General features: G+C 58.5%; 2 protein-coding genes across 4 annotated transcripts in view; one reads left to right on the plus strand and one right to left on the minus strand.

The window, feature by feature from the left end:
• Nucleotides 1–1992: 1992 nt before the first annotated feature.
• FASTK (Fas activated serine/threonine kinase) lies at nucleotides 1993–11114 on the plus strand. Its single transcript, XM_033166307.1, has 9 exons — nucleotides 1993–2498; nucleotides 3672–4148; nucleotides 5815–5963; nucleotides 7395–7608; nucleotides 7819–7978; nucleotides 8313–8404; nucleotides 9368–9809; nucleotides 10506–10620; nucleotides 10862–11114. The coding sequence occupies exons 1-9, from the start codon at nucleotides 2012–2014 to the stop codon at nucleotides 10946–10948; spliced, it is 2223 nt and encodes a 740-aa protein (XP_033022198.1). The 5' UTR covers nucleotides 1993–2011; the 3' UTR covers nucleotides 10949–11114.
• A 66-nt stretch (nucleotides 11115–11180) lies between these two features.
• SLC4A2 (solute carrier family 4 member 2) overlaps nucleotides 11181–13389 on the minus strand; it is a 60101-nt gene continuing 57892 nt past the window's right edge. For 2 of the 3 annotated variants that reach the window (XM_033165173.1, XM_033165172.1), the window contains 3 exons: nucleotides 13136–13305; nucleotides 12014–12187; nucleotides 11181–11837 (listed from right to left, as the gene is read on the minus strand). In XM_033165173.1, coding sequence (XP_033021064.1) covers nucleotides 11200–11837; nucleotides 12014–12187; nucleotides 13136–13305 — 982 coding nt within the window. In that variant the 3' untranslated portion in view covers nucleotides 11181–11199. The remainder of the gene's footprint in view (nucleotides 11838–12013; nucleotides 12188–13135; nucleotides 13306–13389) is intronic. The other variant, XM_033165174.1, reaches the window with a different exon arrangement.

A 13389-nucleotide genomic window follows, 5' to 3' on the forward strand; every position in this document is an offset into this window, starting at 1 on the left:
ATTGCACGGGGCTGGACTACATGATCCCTGGGGGGCCCTTCCGACACCGATTCTATGCTTCTCTATGCTAGAATTGGAAGGGACCCCACCAGGTGCCTTCTAGTCCAACCCCCTGCAGTGCAGGCATCTTTTGCCCCACGTGGCGCTCGAACCCACGACCCCGAGGTGAGGCGTCTCCTACGGGACCGACGGCGCTTTCCCTTTCCCCGCCTGGCGCCCGGGGGCGCCTCTGCTGCCAGCCAGAGCCGGCGATGCTCTCTCTCTCTCTCTCTCTCTCTCTCTCTGGGCGCTTCCCGCTTGCCGGGGGTTGCGCTGGATGGCCTCTGGGTGCCCCTCGCCCTCGGATTCCGCCCGGCGCGAAGGCGGAGCAGCGCTCCCTTCCAGGCCACGCCCCTTCTCTTTCCGCCCAATCGCAGCCCGGCGAATACCCGGAAGCTCCCTCCTCCTCCTGCCTGCCTCTCGCTTTTCTCCGCGGACCGCTCGGAAACCGGAAGAGGCGGAGCGGCGTCCGTGCCGCATGCAAATGAGGGGCGTGGCCTGCGGCTGAGAGGGCTCTTGGAGGTCGCGGCGGGCGCGCAGGCCGGCATCGCACCGGTGCAGCGAGGTGAGGAAGAGGAGGGGGGAAAGGGAGGGGGGAGAGGCGGCGGAGGGAGGAGAGCGGCCATGAGGGAGAGAAGGGACCCCGGGGTCATCTAGCCCAACCCCCGGCCCGGGAAGCAGCCTATAAGCTCCACAAGCTCTACCCCCCCGAAAAAAAGTAAAGGAAAAAACAACAACACCTGGCTGTGCATTTCCAAAATATAAGATTAAAAACCACATGAAAAAGAACTGACCTACAGCAAGAGTGTTTTGTGTTGTCTAGGCCAGTGTTTTTCAACCTTTTTTGGGCAAAGGCACACTTGTTTCATGAAAAAAATCACGAGGCACACCACCATTAGAAAATGTTAAAAAAATTAACTCTGTGCCTATATTTGTGCCTATATTGACTATATATAAAGTAATTTTTCAAATTTTCCCACAGCACACCAAGCAACATCTCGCGGCACACTAGTGTGCCGCGGAACAGTGGTTGAAAAACACTGGTCTAGGCTCTTATTTGTGATGGGCAAATGGCTTCAGAGACCAGAAATGACCACAGGGCATCTATTCAACACAAAAAACAGCGACCATTTGTTGTTGACCAAGGACAGCTGGATAGAGAGTTGAGGGCCGCATCAGACCTCAATCCGGCCTCGAGAAAGGCAGGCGCTCTCACCCCAAGGGGCGCATGGACATTGCTTTGGGTTCTGGGAATGGACTGGGGGGGGGGTTCCAATGGAAGCTGGGGGTGACGGACGGACTTCTCCATCCATCTCCGTCTGGATCCGTTGCCCCCATCGCTCTGGCCACCTTCCGACAGAATCTGAAAGGACACAACTGGACACCTTCCTGACCCGGGCTAAAAGTCTTAAACGTCCAGGCAAAGTCCGACCATTATTTGCTTCCTGGCCATCTGACGGGAGGCTGTCCCACAGGGCGGGTGCCCCCACCCGGAAGGCCCTCTCCTCTCCTCTTTCTTTCTTTTTTTTTTTTTTACAAGAAATTTATTGGTATTTCCACACAAAGCAAAACAAAAAACAAAAAAACAGAAACATACAAACTACAAAAAATACATACAAACTACAAACTACAAAAAACAAACAAAAGAAACAAATACATACCTAACAACCCACCTACCACAGGAGCACACCAATTTAATTATTTTAACCTTATTTCAAATCTTACTTAGAGGACTTCCTAAGTCCCCTAAGGCCCTCTCCTCTTTCAACGCCTCCCAGGTGGGTGGCCACCCTGCCTCTCGTGGGAAGGAGTTCCACAGGTTAACAACAACCCCCTTGCCTATGGGCATAGTGCTGCAACGTGGCCCCTGCCTGGGTTGGCTGGGCTGGGGGCTGCTGGATCTGGACCTCACCACCTCCCTTCTCTCCTGCAGGTCTGGGGCTGGCGCCGCCCCCCCGCTTTGCCCCCTGCCATGCTGCCCCTCCTCCGTGCCCTGAGCAGGGGGGGCACCAGCTCCTCGGCCCCCTGGATTGACCCGGGCGGGGCTGGCCTGCTCCCAACCTGCAGCTTCTGCCTGGGGAGGGCCAAGCCCCCTGCCTCGCCACCGGAACCCGGCCCCCCGCACCCCACTGCGGCCCCCGAGGGGTTTCCTTCCCCCTCCTGCCCCCCGGAGAGGCGGAGCACCTTTGTCGCCCTGAAGCGGCTGCTGGAGCGATCGCGCAGCGTCCCCGAGCTCCTGCGCTGGCTGTGGCAGAACCCGGGCCGGGTGTCGGGTGCGCATTATGCCCTGGCCCTCGGCCACCTGGGCCGCCTGCTCCCCCAGGACAAGGGGGGTCCCTGCCTGGAGCCCCTCCTGCACCAGCCCGACTTCCAGCATCTCAGCCGGGCCGTCGCCAGGCGCTGCGCCCAGTTTGACGACGCCACCCTCGTCCGCTGCCTCCATGCCTCGGCTGCGCTGGGTGAGATCCGGGAATGGGGGGGGGGAGGAGAGGGAGGGATCTGGGAATGGTCGAGCGGGAAGGGAACCCCAAAGGTCTTCTAGTCCAACCCCCGGGCTCTCAATGCTCGCCCAGGTCCCCAAGCCAGCGCCAGCTGAGTAGCTCAGAGCCTCTCGGCTGAGGCTGATTTATTTGTCCCATAAACTTATTTATATTCTGCTTGATTGTGAAAAGACCTCAAGGCAGTTTAGGAGAAAGGACAAGGCAGTGAAACTGCCGCCGAGAAGAATGAAAAATAATTTGAAAATAACAGCTTAGAAGAGTTTGGATTTGGATTTGATATCCCGCTTTTCACTACTCGAAGGTGTCTCAAAGCGGCTCACATTCTCCTTTCCCTTCCTCCCCCACAACAAACACTCTGTGAGGTGAGTGGGGCTGAGAGACTTCAGAGAAGTGTGACTAGCCCAAGGTCACCCAGCAGCTGCATGTGGAGGAGCGGAGACACGAACCCAGTTCACCAGATTACGAGTCTACCACTCTTAACCACTACACCACACTGGCTCTCAGCAAAGTGTAGCTCCGACAGAGACTCATAATCTCAGGTTTGTGGGTTTGAGCTCCACCCTGGGCAAAGGATTCCTGCAAGGAGGGGTTGGACTAGATGACCCAGGGTCCCTTCCATGATTAAAAAGAGATTAAGACTTGCGCCAGGGCAGGATTTGTCTGATTATGTTTTTAGCAGGTACCGAAAAAAGAGCACAGTGAAGGCTCCTGCCTATCAGTAGTTCCAAAATGTATTATTATTATTATTATTATTATTATTATTATTATTATTATAGATTAACTCTGTGTTTCGCCTTTCATCCAAAGCTTACATGGTGGTTTATAGTATAAAACGACAAGAATACAGATCACAGTAACAAACAAAAACACTACACTCCCATTTTGAAAGACCATAGGTGGTTTAAACAGCTTCAGTCCTGGTGACTCAAGATACGTAATGGGGGTGCCAGATGAGGATGAGCCCCCCATCCGCCTGGGGCACTCTTTGGGGGGCGGTGGGGAGTGTGGGCAGGAGGGGCCGAAGGCAGTCCTTGGCGTTGACCAGGCCTTTCTCTTCTGGCTTCCCAAGGGCCGCCCTGCAGGGTCAGGCAGCGGTGGGACGGCCTCCCCCTAACCCCTGCTCTGCCCCAGGCCTGCCTGGAGACAGCCGCCTGGTCCTTGCGCTGCAGGATGAGGCCCAGAGGCGGCTGGAGCGCCTCCGCCGGAGGGACGTCTCCACGGCCAGCGGCAAAGCCGTGCGCCTCCGCCCACTGAGCCACGCTGCTGCTGCTACCACCCCCCCTCCGTCGGAGGCCTGCCAGGGCAGCCCGGAGCCGCGCCCGGAGGAACAGCGCCGCCTGCAGACCCTCTTTTTGCTCCTCTCGTACTACCGCCTGCGGGCCCAGAAGCAGCAGGAAGAAACCCCACCGGTGCGGCGCGAGTTCCTGCGCCTGGTACATCTCTCGCTGCGCCAGCTGCAGGTTGCGCAGGAGGAGGAGCTGGCGCTGCTGGAGCAGATGCTCTGTCTGGGCGCCCGCGAGGCCAGTGGCAGCGACACCCTGGGCGCCATCTTCGGGTCCCGGCTCTTCTACCAGAACCGCCGGGAGAACTTCATCTGCAGCATGGCAGGTGGGTGCCGGGGGGGGGGCGTGCGGGGAAGCGGGGGGCAGTGCCCCAGAGACGGTCTCTGCCAGCCTCGCAGGGGCTGAAGGGGGGGGCGGTCAGCTGTGGGTGCAAAACATTTCCTATCCTCCAAACTGGATATTTTACAAGGTTGTTGCTATACTTAACCTATTATAGTATTTGTAAGAATAGATTCCAAATGTCATTGAATTTGTCCATGGCAAGCCTGCAATTATATGCAAGTTGTTCATATGTTGTGAGTTTGTATACGTCATAGAAGGGAAGTACATTTCAATTTTTCCAATTCATCAGTCTCTGTCGTTTTGCCATGGCCGGGGCACGGAGAGTCCACTCGTATGGTCCTCCTGTAAGCTTCCAAGTGCTGGGTATAGAATTCAAGAGGATATTTTGCTCTGTAAAATAGAAGGTTGTTCCATACCGTTCTGTTGATGGTTTCAGTTACCTTCTGCCAAAATATATTTTCAATACAAGACAATGAAAAAGCATATGTTTTAGAGAAGCATTGTCCTTTTGAATCTCCAGCAGTTAGACAGCCCTTTTCAATACAAATGTAATGGGGTCCGTATATTGTAAATATTATTTTTTGTTGTATGTGCCTCAATTTAAGGTCCAGAGACGCCCTTGTTCTAGCAGTTAAAACAGTTTCCCACTGTGTGGTCGAAACTGAGATCTGTAGCTGTGGGTGCAAACGTGTGGGTGTGTTGGGGGGGGGGCTCTTGGGCACAGAGGGTGCTGTGGGCGTCTCAGTGCCCCCTCTCCCATGGACTTCTGCTGCGCAAAGTGCTCCCCCTGCACACTTCATTCCAGGATTTGCAGTTCAGGCAGTAGAGGGCGCACCAGAGCCTTTTGCCAAACCACTTCATATAATCCCATGATGGGACAGCTGGGAGGGACCCCGAGGGTCATCTAGTCCAACCCCCTGCAGCGCAGGAATCTTTTGCCCAAAGTGGTGTTTGAACCTATGACCCTGAGATCAAGCGTCTTATTCTCTACCTCCTGAGCTATCCCTGTGGGTGGCGGAAGGGTTTTTTTTTCCTAAGGGGCACCCCAGAGCCCCCCAGGGAGGGCTAAGAAGCACCTCGATTGGAGCGAGTGAACGGAGGGGAGGCCAAGGGCAGAGAAGGGCTCTGAGGAAACCAGCGGGAGAGACAGTGTGGTGTAGGGGTTAGAGTCATGGACTAGGACCTGGGATACCAGGGTTTTAATCCTGCCTCTCAGCCATGAAGCTCATGGGGTGTCCCTGGGATAGCTCAGTCGGCAGAGCACAAGACTCTTAATCCCAGGGTCGTGGGTTCGAGCGCCACGCCAGGCAACAGATTCCGGCATGTCTGGGGGTTGGACTAGATGACCCTGGTGGCCCCTTCCAGCTCTACAATTCCGTGATTTTCCCAGCCTCACCTACCTCACAGGGTTGTTGTGGGGGTTGGCCGAGGCCGGGGAGAGACACGTACGCCTCCTTGAGCTCCTTGCAGGAGGAGAGGGGGGGGCGTCTCAATGCCAGCAAGCAAGGGGGAAGCGGCTCCTGGGGGGCCTCTGAGACGGACCCCCAACCTCTGCTTACACACCTCCTGCGAAGGAGAGCCCACCGCCTTCAGGGGGCATGCTGTTTATTGGGGGGGGCGGCTGCTGAGCTCCTCTTTTCCCTGCGCAGACTGGTTCCCTGGCAAGGCGGGGGGCTTGACCCCTCCCACCATGGCCCTGGTTGCCAAATACTTGTCCCGCCACCGCCTGAGGGAGCCTCGCCTGCTGGACGCCATCGCCACCTTCCTGCTGGAAAGAGCACAGCAGCTGGAGAGCAAGGTGAGCTTGGGGTGGGGTGGGGGAGCCTTCTTGTTTGGGGTCAAGGAGGACGGACAGCGTTGTCCGGCCGCGTCTGGCAGACCACCAGGCACCCCCTGCCCCGTTTCTTCCGGGGAGGGGGCCAATGGAGAGGGAGCAGGCTGGCACCCACTCGCCCAGCCTAGCTTGCTTGCTGCTGTGGGTTTTGCAGGGGGAGAAGGACCAGGTAAGAGCCAAAGGACAGGGTGAGGCCCATGGCCCACTCTCAGTATCCTCTTCGCACAGTGGCCCTAAAGGGAAACCCCTGAGCAGGATTTGAACACAGGAGCCACTCTCCCCTCCTGGGGTTTCCAGCAACTGGGATTCAGAAGCAGAGAGAGAGAGAGAGAGGCCTGCAAGTATTATTAATTAAATAATAATAACAATAATAATAATAGCAGCCATTGCTAGCCGTCTCCTCCGCCACAAATTTGCCCATTTCTCTTTTGAAGCTGTCCATCCCTGCCTCCTGTGTGTTGATTGGATTTACCAGTAGATACGGAGGAGAGGATGCTAAGGAGTTCTCCTTCCTCTTCTCCTTTGTCCAAGAGGGCAGGTAGCTGCTTCACTGGAGAAAAACCATCTGTGTGCAGCTCCTCTCTAGACGCTTTTAAGACAAGGCTGCATAGACTTTTAGAACAATTAGGATGCTTCAGGCAGACTTCGATTATCTTCGCATTTTTTATCTTAACAAAAAAAAATCACTCTCAGGCTCTCGGGTAAACAAGGAAAACATCAGTTTTACTCACATCAAAAGTCCTGCCAGGGTAGCAGATAAAGTGATGGAAATTTTGCAGGCAGTAACCCCTAACAGTTACGGAAGTCCATGGCCCAGTTCCATTTGTGTGCTCCCTGGAGGAGAGCAAAGAAATGTCCTCCCCCATTGCAGGCTGAAAGAAGTGGAGATTAAGTTTCTCTTGTTCCCTTTCCCTCCACACAGGATTAGAGGATTATTATTATTATTATTATTATTATTATTATTATTATTAAAATGTATATGCTGCTCTTCATCCGAAGATCTGAGGGTGGCTCATTTGTGACCTCGGCTGCTCATCCTGTGGCAGGGAGTTCCACAGTTGAGCTGTTGGGGTTTTCCTGATCCCTGGAGCAGCCCACCTCTGTGAGGCTGCCCTCGGATGGCCTGGGTGGTCTGAGGCTCTTGGGGGTCTGGAAGCCCCACCAGCGCAGGTCCCCTTCCAGTGTGATCTGCTGAACACTTTGGGACCCGCTCCCTGGGAAGTGCCGTGCACGGGGTTGGCCTAGATGACCCCCGGGTCCCTTCCGACTGCGAAGCGTGCATCGGAGTCCGGCCTCCCTGGGGCTTTGGGAAGTGGCAGGACGCGACGTCCGTGGAGCCTGGGTTGGGCGGGGGGAGGCCAGAGAGCCTGACCCCCCAGGCCTCTCCTCCTGCAGATGATCCAGAAGCTGGTCTTCCCCTTCAGCCGGTTGAACTTCCGCCCGTCCAACCACGCCGACCTCTTCCCCCGCCTGGAGGCGGCTGTGCAGAAGCCGGGTGTCTCCCCCCTGGCCGCCCTCAACACCCTCATGTCCTTGGTGCAGCTCTGCCACTTCCCTCCTGCCCTCCTGCGCCAAGTCTTCTCTCCCGCCTTCCTGGCCAACGTCACCAGTAGGTTCCTGCCTGGCAGGGGGTTGGGCTGGATGACCCCTGGGGTTCCCTCCCCCCCCCCATGCTGCGGTTCTGCCATTCTGTGTGCCTCGGGTTGGGGCAGGAGGGAGGCCGGGAGGTCCATGGTTTGGCGGGGCTGCTGTTCTTTGCCCCCCCCCCCCGCCTTGAGCAGCAGATGAGGGCCAGCTCCCCTTCTCCCCCCCTCCCCAGGCAGCCCCTGCGGGCAGATTGTGCTGCGCTACCTCTCCCTCTTGGACGCGGCTGTGGCGCTGGAGGTCCCCGGGTACCGCGGCCCCCGCCTGCCCCCCCAGTACCGCGTGCGCATGTTTGAAGGGGCGCTCACCGCAGACAAGGCCAACCGCAAGTACAGGTCAGAGTCTGGGGGGTGGAGAGGGGGCGCCTGGGAGGGGGTGCGCTTTAGGTCTGTGGTTGGCCAGGGGTGGGGCTGGATGACCCTCTGGGGTCCCATCCATCTCTCCTAGGAAATGCCCATGGACTTGGTGTGATAGTCGCATGAATGAAGCAATCCTTTTTTGGAGAGGGGAATATTAAGCTTCGGGGTGGGTGAGTGGGGTGATTTGGGTACAATAATTGGGGGAGAAAGACCCCCCCAGGCTAGGAGGGGAAGAGGTGCTGAGCTGCCATGTGTCTTTTGGGGGATGGGGGGCCTTTGCTGCACTGACCACCCCCCCTTTGCTCCTCAGCTACAAAGGCCTGGTGGGAGAGGCTCTCTGCCAGCTGGTGGGCAGGGGATGCTTCCGGCAGGACGAGGTGGTGCCCCCGGGGTATTGCGTAGGTGAGTCGGGGGACCCGTCCTTTGGGGCCTGTGGGGTGGGGAAGGGCCCCCCAGCCGGAGAAGGGGCTCAGCTTCGTCCCCCAGGTCCCTGGCTTCCTTTGCTGTATCAGAGCCGAGGTTTGCCTTCCGCCAGGGACGCTCTTTTGGGTGATTCCTGCCTGGCCGGGGGTTGGACTAGATGACCCCGGGGGTCCCCTTCGATTCTCGGAAAGGAAGCTCTCGGTGGAGCCATGCAAATGTCTCCCTCCATCTCTTCTGGCGTTGAAGGGGCAGAGGCGGGTGAACAATTTTCCATTTTAAAAACCGGTCGTAAAAGATCACCCAACGGATCCAGTCTCAGTTTTGGGGTCATAAATTGAATTTTCCACGCCAAAGTCTGTCTGTTTCGACACCCTCTTTGCTTCTTCCCACTTTAGGTATAAACTGATAGATCCCATTAGGTTGCCTCATCTTTTAAATATTTGCAAATATTTCAACAGAAACGAATTCCTGCTCTAAACGCTTGGAGTGTCTTTAAGGGATGTTTTATAGAATCCGTGGACTCGGAGGGGGGTGGACTGGATGACCCCCGGGGTCCCTTCCAACTCTGCAATCCTATGATTCTATGAATCTTACCTCCCGCCCCAGTGAAACGCCTCCAGTTCAGCTGCTTTGGGCTGTTGGGGGAGGGAAATGCCTTGGGGGGGGGGGTTCCTTTAATAATTTGGGAAAACTTGCTTTCATCTCCCACTCACCTCTAAGCCTTTCCAAACTCCGTTCTGATCAGTTGGACCTTCTTGGTCCTTTGACATGTGCCATGCAGTGGATCGTGTCCCCCACCCCCCACCCCCACCTGTAACTTCAGGCCCCCTGGGGAAAAGAGTGCTCCTGAGTCCGTGCAAAGTGTCTTTGGCCACCAAGCAACCCCCCTTCTCCCTTTGTCTCGAACCCCCAGCCGATGCCTCTTTCTCTCTTTCTCCGCAGACTTCCTGCTCTGGGTCACCCCTTCCGGTGGCGTCCTCCCCCTGGGGGGCACCCACAGTTCTCCCAAGGGTGCTGCCCCCGCCCTCGCCTCTGGAACGCAGAACTCGGTGCCTTTGGGGCTGGAGTCGACGGCAGGGTCTCTTCCGCCCCTGGACAGCTTCTGTGGCCCCAGCCGGGAGCCCTCACCAGAGACCCCCTTCCCGAGCAGCCCCACACGGACGGACCCCTCCCCGGTGGGCTCCCCCTGCAGCACCAACGGGACCCACTTCTCCTTCCCCGCCAGGGGGCAGCCAGAGACTGAGCTGGGGCTGCCGGCCAGGGAGCAGCTCCTCCGCCTCCCCCCAGCGGACAAAGGGGGGCACCCTCAAGGCTTCTCCCCCCAGGGGCCCAGCACCGAAGGCACGGCGCAGGGTGGTCCACAGGAGAAGGAGGGGGTCCACAGGTACCTGCCGGGCTCCTCCTGCACCATGGATGGGGGGGGGAGGCACCTCTGACTTGTGGCCACAGTCTTGAGTTGGGGGGGGGGCTGGAGCCAAGTGCGTTCCTCTCTCAGCCCATCCTGCCAGGGATGCTTTCGCTGCGGTTCCTGCATTGCAGCGGGTTGGACTAGATGACCCCTGGGGGTCCCTTCCAACTCGTTCAGTTCTATGCTTCTCTCCTTCCTGGCCCAGAGATGGCTCAGTTTGCAGGCTGCCTGCCCTTGCCCCCCTCCCTTCTGCCGGTGGCTCACAGCCTGTGGTCAGAACATGTCGGGGCTTGACTGGGCCAGGAATCCAAAGCCGGGGGGGGGGGGCCTGGAGTTATGGGGAGGGAGGGGGTTGGAGCCTGTTTGCGGAAGGGGCAGCTGTTTTGGGGGCGCAGAGGACCCCTTTGTAGCCTTTCAACCTTGCTGCCTCTGGAGGGGGCTCTGCCAGGGTACCTTCTGGTGCCGGGGGGGGGGGGGCTGAGCCTGCAGGTGCCCTCCCTCATCTTTTTGCGTCTGGGGAGGGGGCCTGCCCCCTGTTTCTGAGCAGTGGAGGCTTCCACATCCTCCAGATCTTGCAGTGTTTTTTCTGGGGCTCTAACGGGGGGGAGACACCTTGAGTGATGGGGGCCCGCACACTCCCCTTGATGCCATCACCCGGTTTCCTCCCCCCAGGGTGGTGCTGTCTGTCAACGACCAGTGGCATTACTGCCACGGCTCCTCGGTCCTGGTGGGCTCTCGGGCCATGCGCAGCCGCCATCTCTGCCTGTTGGGCTACCGCCTGGTGCAGGTAAGCGAGACTCCCCCTCCCCACACTTCCTGATGGGCTGGGCGGGGGGGGGGCTTGCATTTCCACTCGCTCCCCGACAGCGTTTGTCAGCTGTGCTGCCCGGAGGGGTCCCCTTAGGCCAGATCCTGCAGCCTGGCCTCTTCTGACGCCCACATGGAGCCTCCGGGACCAGGAGCAGTCTATCTGGACGCCCAGGGGTCATTTGGCCAGCAGGCTCTTCCTCTGCTCTTCCGCTCTGCAGCTGCCCTACCAGGAGCTGGAGAAAATGAGGGGCGTGGAGGAGACCAAGCTCTACCTGAGACGGAAGCTGAAGGAGCTGCAGTTCTGAAGCAGATGCTTCCATGTGGGTCGGTGTGGGTCACCGGAGAGCAGGAAACACGAGTTGTGGCCCATTTGGGGATGGTGTGTCACTTTTCTTGCAGAGCACACATTCCCCCAGTGCATCCCTCAGAGGGATTCATTTGAGGTGCAAGAGAGCGTTTGTCTTTGCAATAATAAATAATAATAATAATAATAATAATAATAATATTAAATAAAAATAAACAGGCGAAAAGTCCAGACCGGCCTCCTTCTCTTGCTTTATTTACCTCCATCGTTCAGCAAGGAATGGGGCAGAGGGCTCCCTTCCGCCGCCCCCCAGCCTCCCCACAACGCATCGTCCTGCCTCCAGTGCGGCCCTATGGACCTGCCCCATTCACTTCCTCCTGGGGGGGGTGTGCCCAGCCCCGCTTCCTGGGGGCGCCTCTTCCTTGGCCTTGGGCTGGGCATGGTTGGGGAGGCGGTGCTGCCTGGAGAGGCCCCCAGGTGAGGGGAGAGGCCCGGCCCCACTGCCCTTGCCGGACGCCCCGCCCTAAGAAAGCCGTGTTGAGATTTGACGGGGCTGGAGAGTGATTGTCTTTGGGGGCGAGGGAGGGGCAGGCCCCCGCCCCCTCTAAGGCTGGCGCACGGAAGCAAAGGGGTGGGGGGTGTCTCGGGGGTGTGAGTGTGCTGAGCGCCACCCAGAGGCGGCTGGGAGATGTGGGGCGACCCCTCTGCTCCGGGGCAAGAAGGCACTGGGGGGGTGGGGGGTGGCTGGTCAAGGCACTGGGGGTGCCATCTCCAGGGCCCTTTGCGGGTCTCCGTCCATCCTGCCCGCCTCACACGGGCATGGGCATCTCGTTGTACTCGTCCACCCCTTCCCTCTCGTCCAGGATGGGCTCGGCCTCGTCTGCGTCCAGCTGTGGGGCAGAAGAGAGGGGGGGCTCAGGGGCAGCGGGAGGAGGAGGGGGAAGGGCCCGCTTCTGCTCCCCCGCCACCCCCGTCCCTGGGAGCGGAGGCGCCAGCGCAGCCCGCTCCCCCTCTGCTGCGTGAGGGCTCTGCGCCCGGCGGGGCCTCCTCTGTGTTGGCCACTTACACACTTCATCTCCCTCTCGGTGAAGATGCGGCTGAGCAGGCACATGCGCAGGGGGACCGTCAGGATGAGGATGAAGGGGAAGGCCAGCGAGGCCACCGTGGACATGACGGCCCACAGCACCGCCAGGCAGGCCAGCTGCAGCAGCGTGAAGAGGTGCATCCGCAGCGTCCGCACCTGCAGGGTCACAAGCGCAGCGTCGGAAAGGGGACCCCAGGAGGTCATCCGGCCCAACCCCCGGTTACAGCGCAGCTCCAGGATCCCCGGCAGGCGGAAGACCCCCATAACCGAGGGCAGAATCGCCCTCCGCCTTCCCACCCCAGAGGACGAGCTTGCCCCACAGGTGTCAGGAGAAGGGGGGCTTCCTACGGAGGGGGCCAGACCTACGACACTTGAGGTTCAAACTGTCGTGGGGGGTCCCATCGCAACCAGCATCGAGGTCGGGATCACCCCCATTCCTTTTTCAATTGGGTTCTTCCATGACAGATCCCCACATTAAAAAATTAACTGCTACATCTCAGATTTTGAGTAATACAAATGCCTGGCAGATTATAGTTTTCGGGCCCCACCTTGGGCAAAAGATCCCTGCCCTGCAAGGGGTTGGGCTGGATGACCCTTGGGGGTCCCTTCCCACTCAAGCATACTACAATCCTGTGATTCTTCTTTTTTGAGCCACACATTCACACCCCGACAGCTTCCTGGCCATGACGCTTCCTGGAGACAATGCTGGAAGAATTTGAGCGCTCTTCAGCGGAACGGCCAACTGGGCCGCTGATTCCCAAACTTTGGGATTGTTGAAATAGATGCCGCCAGAAATTAATCCATTTCAGTCATGCAGCTTAAACTGAGTCTACTGCACCCATTTATTTTTTCCAAGCAATGTGAACTAAAGTCGCTTCTGGGGGCCCTCCTGGCAGCCAGGGGCAGAAAGACACCCCCCCCCCCCAGCCCAGGACCCTCTTTTTGGAGGGTGGCCTCTCTCCTGATGTACTGGCGACTCTGGGGAAATGGGGCTCATGCTTGCCCATGGCAAGCAGCCCCCCCCCCAGGCCTCTCCCCTGACCCCCTGCCTTTTCCTGCAGGGGCCCTGGGAGACCCACCCCAAATCCCAGGCCAGGCTCTGACCTTCTTGACGTAGGTGACGTCCGGGTGGTGCTTGGGGGGCATGAGCAGCAGGTGGAGTCGCTCGTAGAACTGGATCCCGTTGAGAGAGGTGACGCCCATGTAGAGGAAGATCCCAAAGAGGACGGCCAGGGGGATCTTGCGCAGAAGGTCGCCAATCACGATGGACAGGCCTGGAGACGGGGAGGGAGAGGGGAACAGGGCTGCTCAGCAGGGGTCCCGCCAGACCCCACCCCAAACCCAGGAGTGGTACAGAG

The sequence above is a fragment of the Lacerta agilis genome, chromosome 12 (assembly GCF_009819535.1).
Source record: "Lacerta agilis isolate rLacAgi1 chromosome 12, rLacAgi1.pri, whole genome shotgun sequence".
Classification (NCBI taxonomy): domain Eukaryota; kingdom Metazoa; phylum Chordata; class Lepidosauria; order Squamata; family Lacertidae; genus Lacerta; species Lacerta agilis.

Coding starts and splice junctions, on each gene's coding strand:
- FASTK (XM_033166307.1), top strand. CDS start 2,012: ATGCTGCCCCTCCTCCGTGCCCTGAGCAGGGGGGGCACCAGCTCCTCG. Junction 2,499..3,671: donor CCATGCCTCGGCTGCGCTGG/GTGAGATCCGGG, acceptor GCTCTGCCCCAG/GCCTGCCTGGAGACAGCCGC. Junction 10,621..10,861: donor TGGGCTACCGCCTGGTGCAG/GTAAGCGAGACT, acceptor TCCGCTCTGCAG/CTGCCCTACCAGGAGCTGGA.